This window comes from Terrapene carolina, unplaced genomic scaffold, assembly GCF_002925995.2.
Source record: "Terrapene carolina triunguis isolate 2854851 unplaced genomic scaffold, T_m_triunguis-2.0 Scaffold25, whole genome shotgun sequence".
NCBI classification, from domain to species: domain Eukaryota; kingdom Metazoa; phylum Chordata; order Testudines; family Emydidae; genus Terrapene; species Terrapene triunguis.
Window position 1 is genome coordinate 2,122,559 of NW_020664376.1, and position 9,395 is coordinate 2,131,953.

Consider the following 9,395-nt stretch of genomic DNA (forward strand, 5'->3'; position numbering starts at 1 on the left):
CCCTACATTTGAACCCTAAAGTTCAAAGTGGGGATCCAGCCTTGACAATCGCACAAACAGCTTTCAAACAAATCTCATTTGAAGAAGCCTCTCAGACGAGCCATTTTGTAGTCAGGATATGGGGAAAAGTGAGATTTCTTCAAACTACGACTAACTTCTGTTTTTTCTATGGCTTGTCTAAATAACTTAAAACTTGGTTAAAAAATAATTGTCTGCTCACATGGAACGCGCATGCCAAGTTTTAAACTAAACCTCTCCTTATTGGAAATTATGGAAGAGAAAAGGGAAGAGGACAAAATCCAGGTTATAATGAAAAGTGAGACTTTACTCCAGAGCAGCTCTCCCCATTCCATAATTTTGTTCTCTGTTATTATAACTAAACTATTAAGAGAAATATTACAGAGCTTTCACCCCTTTCTTGTGTGAGCCCTCTATTCAGGATGATGCTTGCCCCCATTATTTGAGTGCTTCTTGCAATTCTAACTGTCCAGATTATAGAAATCACTGGTTAAAAATAAAGAGGACTAAGTGCATTTTTGTCTTAATTCTTCTTACCTCCATTAGAACAAACAGTGCTGCAAAGAAAAGAAGTGTTGCCCATTCCACTCTGTTTAGTATCATCTCAAAATCATGGATGTCAGCTAACACTAGTAGCCAAATAGCTCCCAACATTGCAATCCACCCTGCATTAAAAAAGGAGAACAGGGAGTATTTGTTACATTTTCTAGATTTGTCTAAGATGCACATTTATTTTTCTAAGGACATAAAATATACATTAACACATTTTTCATTTAAACATTTTCTGACCTATTTTTTTGTGCTGACTGTGTAGCAAGGAAATTTCACAAATCTCTTTTACAAGAATATGTTCTAGATTTATGTAGAAATAGAAACCTTGTACAAATGTAGGAGGAGATCCACGTTTGATTAACAATCTTATGCTGTTGGGGCCAGCAATTTCTGGGAGTGCTGAGGAATCAACAAGTATGTTCAGGATTTAGCAAGAGGAAGCATCTTGTGCTGCTGAAAAATCCACTGAGTTTGCTTCACAAATAAAATTCCATCTGATTAGGATAGGCACTGAAAGGTATTCTCTGTCCAGTCCTCCTCACACAGGATATTTTGGCTAGAGGATAAACTGAGGAAAGGAAGGCTATTCCAGGATAGGGGGTTCTCTCTTAAAAACAGTGATAAACTATGTATACATGGAGTATTCATGTACCGACATTTACATATATACTGTATGTAGATGAATACGGTTAGACAGACAAAGTGGGTGAGGTAATCTCTTTTACTGGACCGACTTCTGTTTGTGAGAGAGACAAACTTTCAAGCTTTCTCACCAACAGTAGTCCAGTAAAAGAGATTACCTCACCCACCTTCTATGTCTAATATCTTGGGACTGTCATGACTAAAATAACACAGCATACATTAATACACTTATACACTTCTTTTCATCCACAGATGTCTAAAAGCTCAATGCTCAATATTCAACCAGGGAAAACCACCACAGAATTTCCTGACTCATACTCTAGGGTTATTGTCAGCATTATTTAAATGTATTCTGGAACTGTCTGTGCATGAAATGGCAATTTTTGCCAAGGGACTATGCCAAATTTCAAGCTAAGAAACCAGATTTCAAAGAGAATTTTCACTAGGCATATGCCCATTTTTGCTCAGAAGGAAACTCGACTGGATAAGGGGCCAATATTTGGATGAAAAACTATTGATATACATCATTTTTGAATTGTTAATGATATGCACAAAGCTCCTCACCATTTCAAGTTATTTCTCTTTTTGTTGTGACTATTTCCTACATCTCTATCAAAGTGTTATAGTTGGAACATTATGCCTCTGGGGGAAAAAATCCTTCCTGGTAGAAATCAAAGTCAAAACTAATAATCAAGTACTGAAGATGATTTAGAGATACTAAGATCCTGCCACAGGGCAGGTAGATACATAAAATGGCCTTCGATATTGTGAAATAGCAAAATACAGCAGATTGATTCCATGCACTTAAGATCTGGGGCCATTCATCTGGTACATATGTGCTTCTGCTTCCCTTGTCCCCAAGGAACATAGAACATAAAAACGGCCATACAGGGTCTGACCAATGGTCCGTCTAGCCCAGTATCCTGTCTTCCAACAGTGGCCAATGCCAGGTGTTTTAGAAGGAATGAACAGAACAGGTAATCATCAAGTAATCCATCCCCTGATGCCCATTCCCAGCATCTGGCAAACAAAGCCTAGTTTTTAAGAAAATCCAAAGGTTTAAAATTAAAACTCAATGACATTCCATCTAAATTTGATTAAAAAATAACAGTAGAAACATACAGATCAAATATCCTCTCCATTAATGAAGTTAGCGAATGTTGACTGATGCCCTTCAATTCCTAAAGAAAGAGATCCACTGTAGTTCTATACAAAGATTCCCTTACACAGGAGATGCAATTTTTATTCTTCCAATACATATGTAGTTTTGGAACGTTAAATAACATATTGCATGCTTTCAAGGGAATTTTAGATTAATTGTGATCCTTGGAGCACAGCACAATTGTTGAAAATACTGCATGCATAAAATTAGAGAGAAAATTTCTTTTAGTTATGTAGCACTCATTAGAATGTCAAGAAAGGCCTTTATAAAGCCACATAATATTGGATCCTGATTAGGAATTTTCATTGCCTTTTAATGGATTTGTAAAATAGTCATGTATATATTATGTTATGTTCTACTATATAAACACTTTCCTCCTTGACTTTAACTGCTAGCACAGTGTTTCTCAAACTGGGGTCGCCGCTTGTGTAGGGAAAGCCCCGGCGGGCCGGGCCAGTTTGTTTACCTGCCCCATCCACAGGTCTGGCCGATCGCGGCTCCCGGGCAATGGGGGCTGCTGGAAGTGGTGCGGGCCAAGGGACTTACTGGCCGCTGCTTCCAGCAGACCCCATTGGCCTGGAGCAGCGAACCGCGGCCAGTGGGAGCCGCAATCGGCCAGACCTGCGGGCGGGTCAGGAAAACAAACCGGCCCGGCCCGCCAGGGGCTTTCCCTACACGAGCGGCGACCTCAGTTTGAGAAACACTGATCTTGGGCATTCCAAAGGCAAGAAGTTAAAGCTCTTTAGAAATATTTATAAGCCACAGGAAGAAAAGTTGTCCAAGGTCAGGGATGTTTTAGCAGTATCCACAGAAGGGGTGAACTCCTAATCTCTGTCCATCGCATCCCTTGGCTATTGCCATTGACAACTCTTTTATATCCTTCCTGCCTTCCAAACGAAAATCAACATGTAATCTATTAATGCAAATTAAATGATTAATTAACTCCGACTTGCTTGGTGTGATCTTCACCATAGCTAAAGATCTGGCCTTAGTGTCTTTCAGTATAAATAAGGACTATGATGAATTAATGGTTCACATGAATTAACTGATTTCTCTCTCAACTATCTAGTCTCAGCCACCACTGCACCACAGCAAAACCAAACAGAGAGCCGATGTTCTGTCCTCACATAGACCTGTGCAGTTCCCATTAAAGTCAATACGAGTTTTGGATTCAAGTCTAAAGGTAAAATTAGGTCTCAAAGCCCTGATTCTCCACCACCTTTGCCCCTATTGTACCCTCAACATTTATACCTATACAAACCAAGTGCTAAATGGCAGCATTTTAGACCCATATTGCACAAGTGTAACATTTAGCAAACCTGGAACATTTAAGAACTAACAGTTCTTAATATTTCTGGAGCAATCTGTGTAAATATCTTGGCATTTTTTTGTTTCTTCCTGCCTGTCATGAAGACAAATCACCTTAAATGTGCTATACAGAGGGAATAATTATTTGCTAATGTTTATGTAAAGTAACTGAATTGCATATTGTAACTCATTTGTTAACATGGTGCCAATGTTTTATTAGGATGTTTTTTTTACAAGTTACTGCCAGTCTTTATAAAGTGTATTAGGTTTACACACACGTTTACTACAAGACAGCCTCCAGTGTGGCTTTCTTCATTCCTCTCTAGCAGATCCCAGAGAGTAGTGATGGGTAGCAGCTCCTAGCCCTCACAAGTTCTCACATGTGCAGCTGTACAGGGAGCAATCATATCACCTCTCTCTTTTTTAAACATATGTAGTATAGGAGACACTAGGAAAGAAATTTTTATGCTATCATGCCCCAGCACTATAATTACACACAACTTTCCATCTCTTTCTCAGAAGGCGCAATCTATGTCATCACATACTGTGTCCCAGGCAAAACAGAAGTGAGGAACAGGGAAACACTTCAAGGAGTTTAATCAAGACTTTGGCCATACTCTTAAATCATCTGTCTTAAGAGGCCTCTACGTATCACTAGACTTAGCCCTATTCCATGGAAACCAGACTGAAATGGTGCCTTCTTCCAAATCCAGCTAACCAGGGGACCACGCCCACTGATACAGACCTAATCACTCCGTGGGTTTACTGTGTTCTGACTGGACTAGAGTAACTTGCTTTCCCCAGGACTGTCTGTGTCTATCAAAGTTAACTAGAAACTCCACTTTGTGCAATGCGTGGCAGACAGCCTCTGGGGATGGACTAGCTATGGAGAACATATCACGTCAGGGCTTTGTGCACTCAGTTGGCTTCCCGCTTGTCCTTGCTCCAGTTTAGGGTCCATTCCCTAATCTTGAACTATTTTAAGGAACTAGGGTACTGTGGAGACTGGCTTCTCTATTCAAGACTCTCAGAGCCCATTGTACCCTACAGGGACACAGAAATTATCTGTGTCCATGGGGAAACTATCAAGAGGGTGGAGGTACAGCCTTTTTGGTAACAGGCTGAGGCTCATCCTACTGGCAAGTATCAGAATGATCTTTAGTCATCACATGACATCTAGTCTTCCTATTACAATGCAAAACCCACCTTTCCACAGAAGCCCACTCACAACAACAGAAGCTAATAATAACAAAGTGCAAGAAGAAGAAGCAACAAAAGGTAGCAGACAGGAACAGAGAGAGAAGGAAAGGAAAGAAGAAGAGTGGAAAATCCTCCAAGAAACAGCAGCTAAGACCTAAAAGAATGAGAGCAGAGTGTCCTAATTTACGGTATTTCATTGCCTACATAGACTTTAAGGTCAGAAGGGAGCATCATGACCATCGTGATCATCTAGTCTGACTTCCTGCACATCACAGGCCACAGAAGGACACCCCCCACTCCTGTAACAGATTCCTAACCTCTGGCTGAGTTACTGAAATCCTCAAATCATGGTTTAAAGACTTCAAGTTACAGAAGATTCATAAAAAGAACAGGAGTACTTGTGGCACCTTAGAGACTAACAAATTTATTAGTCTCTAAGGTGCCACAAGTACTCCTGTTCTTTTTGCGGATACAGACTAACACGGCTGCTACTCTGAAACCTGTCAGAAGATTCATAATTTACACTAGTTTAAATCTGCAAGTGACTTGTGCCCCAAGCTGCAGGGGAAGGGAAAAAAACCCAGGTCTCTGCCAATCTGACCCAGGGTGAAATTCCTTCTCAACGTCAAATATGGAGAGCAGATAGACCCTAAGCCTGTGGGCAATACCCACCAGGCAGATACCTGGGAAAGAATTCTTTGTAGTAACTCAGAACCCCTCCCATCTAGTGTCCCATCTCTGGCCACTGGGGATTTTTGCCACTAGTAGTCGACCATGGATCACACACCATTGTAGGCAGTCCCGTCATACCATCCATCCCCTTCATAAACTTATCAAGCTCAGTCTTGAAGCCAGTTAAGTTCCCCACCCCCCACTGCTCCCCTTGGAAGGCTGTTCCAGAACTTCACTCCTCTGATGGTTAGAAACCTTTGTCTAATTTCAAGCCTAAACTTGTTGATTGAGAGTTTATATCCATTTGTTTTTGTGTCTACATTGGTGTTTAACTTAAATAACTCCTCTGCCTTCCTGGTATTTATCCCTCTGGTGTATTTATAGAGTGCAAGCATCTCTCTCCTCAGCCTTCTTTTGGTTAGGTTAAACCAGTGTTTTTCAAACTGGGGTCGCCGCTTGTGTAGGGAAAGCCCCTGGTGGGCCGGGCCGGTTTGTTTACCTGCCCTGTCCGCAGGTCCAGCCGATCACGGCTCCCACTGGCCGCAGTTCACCGCTGCAGGCCAATGGGGGATGCTGGAAGCAGTGGCAAGTAAGTCCCTTGGCCCGCGCCATTTCCAGCAGCTCCCATTGGCCTGGAGCAGCGAACCGCGGCCAGTGGGAGCTGTGATTGGCTGGACCTGCGGACGGGGCAGGTAAACAAACCGGCCCGGCCCGCCAGGAGCTTTCCCTACACAAGCGGCGACCCCAGTTTGAGAAACACTGGGTTAAACAAAGCCACGTTCTTTCAGTCTCCTCTTATAAGGTAGGTTTTCCATTCCTCCGATCATCCTCATAGCCCTTCTCTGCACCTGTTTCAGTTTGAATTCATCTTTCTTGAACATGGGAGAATAGAACTACACACAGTATTCCAGATGAGGTCTCAAAAATGCGTTGTATAATGGTACTAACACTTCCCTGTCTCTACTGGAAATACCTCACCTGATGCATCCTAGGCCTGTATTAGCATTTTTCACAACTGCATCACATTGACCGCTCATAGTCATCCTGTGATCAAACAATACACCCAGGTCTCTCTCCTCCTCAGTCACTTCCAACTGATAAGTCCCCAGCTTACAGCAAAAATTCTTGTTGTTAGTCTCTAAATGCATGACCTTGCACTTTGCACTAGTCAATTTCATCCCATTTCTATTACATCCTACATGGTTTGTGTTTTAGAAATATAATAGATCAGAGAGAGATAAATCAGTCAGTGTGTCTCTTGTTTGATGGACTGATCTTAAACTCCTGTTCTGTACAGTTATGGTTTCTACGGGATACAGTTACAGTTTCTATGGATTGTAGAGAAATAGGACTATCATGAAACTTTAATGTACCATGCACTCTGAAAATTCTGTGATGCCTCCTACACAGGAAGGATGTGCACATATTCTGCACTGCCCCAGGAAAAAAAAAAAACAGAAATAGTTTTGTGCTTTGGTTTATTTGACATTAAACTCTACCGAGAAAGAAAATCTTCAGAACAGAAAAATCTCTCATTGCAAACAGATTATTGCAGTCCAAAAGAGAGCTGACTTTCTATTTTGAAAATAATCAAACACTTGAATTAGTGTCTAGAATATGAGGAAGGAGAGGGGAAAGATAACCATGGCAGCTGCAGACTTTGCAAATGACTAATTAAGAAAAAACTGTTGCTTTTAATAACTGGGATATTATTTGGCTTACATCCAAATTGAAAAGCTTGATAAAATGGGCATCCTTCTAAGAATCTGAAATCCTTAGAAACCATATATGCATATTAATTGTTGTAATCTGAAATAGTTTCCTTTGCATGAAAATCTTAAGGGCACATCCAGAGTTTCCATTTGTGCAAGTCATCAGACACGTTTGCAGTGAAGACAACTTTTTTTTATATCATATAGGTACACACACACAGAATACAAAGTTATATTAGCATGAGTTTGGTATGACTGCACTGGCAAAGTCACTAGTAAATTAAGTAGATCATCCAAAACAAGTGGTGATAAAAACAATACTACACAATAATACCATTTATTCTGAACATGTTACATTTGGTATGTTACAGAAAAAGTTTTAGATACGTTTTACTGAGCTTCAAAAAATGTTAGTACTACGAGTTGCAGCCCTGTTCTTGCCTTCAAAGGGACTACTCACATGCTTAAAATTAAACATGTGCCTAAATACTTTACCAGATTGAGGCCTCATTTAATATTAGCCTAGCAGTATAGAGCCCAGAGGGACACATGAAAATCTGTATAAATAACCAAAAGTATTTTTCTCTACCTAAAAATGTTATGATTTGAAAGCCTAATATCAAGGTGCAAAACAGATGCTGGGTTCCATTAGCAAGCTTGGAAGTTTCCCTATCCAGTTGTATACAGATTCCATTGCTAGCCCTGTGCAGCGACAAGATATTGAAATTTAAACCCATAACTGGTGAAGTTTGCCCCATTCTAGAACTTGGGCCAGAGTAATTTTGAATGGAAATTCCCCCATGTGAGAGAAACAAAGAAACAAATTTCTCTGACAGGTTGCCTTTTTCTTTTTAGGTGGTTGTTTGTTGAAGCCTCAAGGTGTGGAATTTTAGAAGTAGTCCCAGAGTAGATGAATTATTTGCCATTGCAGGCCCATGTAGTAAATTTTATTTATCACATGGTTCTCCAATTAGTTATGTTGGTATCACCACCACATGCAGTGGGAATATGTATGTATACAGCCATTTGTGCATATAACCGGTATGTGTGTATTATACAGGTAAAATAGTACCTCTATATTAAGGCTGGAGTCTATTTTACAATTAAAGAAGATATTCAGCCTCTTTGTTTTGCAAGATGAATACAGTGCATCTTTCCCAAATTTGCAGCACATTATTTGTGAGTAAAGACTGAATTTTCTGGAATTTGTAAGTAAATCTGTTACTTGGTTTATGAATTGAAATTAATTAAAAATTAGCACTTTAAGAAAAAACTCTTTTCCCCTGTCTCTCACTTTTCGTCAGTTCCTTTCTGCTGATAAATGGCTGGCCTGTTATAATTTGCATTTTCCATATAGTTAAAACTCCCCACCAGCTAGTGATGAGTGTGCATTTAACAAAATCAGTTTGCAATTAAACACCGTTATTAATGATTTTTCTCCTATCTTTTCCAGTGTATTCAAAAATTTTCTTCAGTCAAAATGATCACTATTACTCATAACTTTGTGTGTGTGTGTGTGTGTGTGTGTGTGTGTGTGTGTGTGTGATTTGTGCATGTGTGTGTTTTTGGGACCCACCAGGTACGTTCAGGGCTAGCAACTAACATGTCTTCAGTGCTTTCCTTCAAGTCATGGTACACCTTGCATGCTATTAAGTATATTAAGAAGGTTTGGGGCACCACAGCACTCCAGCAACCCCATCAAGAGGGGACAACTATACATCTTATATGTGCTGTATCAAAAACCCAGGATGTTCCTCGAATGAAAATTTGTTTACAAGGGATGAAACTTCACTAGGGATGTCATATCTAAAAATAAGGGAATGCCAAGTTATGGAACATCTCTTAACCACTCACTAATGCCCAAACACATCTCCATGGATGGTGATAGACTCCACGTCTTCACAAGGAACTTCCATCGGCCTCCAACACATAAGAAAAAACACACAACACATTAATCTCCCTCACAGTAGAATACAAAACTTTAATTACAGCTTCATATTTCCTCTACAAAAATATGCAACCTGAGTACACATGCACTCCACACATGCAACCTGAGTACACATCAACGCTGAGTATTTGTTAGTGTGTGTGTGTGTGTGTGTGTGTGTGTGTGTGTGTGTGTGTGTGTG

At 40.3% G+C, this 9,395-nt stretch overlaps 1 protein-coding gene across 1 annotated transcript in view; it reads right to left on the bottom strand.

Annotated features, from left to right (window-relative positions):
* Nucleotides 1-9,395, bottom strand: part of LOC113406293 (P protein-like) — a 346,792-nt gene that overhangs the window by 102,363 nt on the left and 235,034 nt on the right. The window contains exon 20 of the mRNA XM_026650336.1: nucleotides 556-683. Within this exon, the coding sequence (XP_026506121.1) occupies nucleotides 556-683 (128 nt within the window). The remainder of the gene's footprint in view (nucleotides 1-555; nucleotides 684-9,395) is intronic.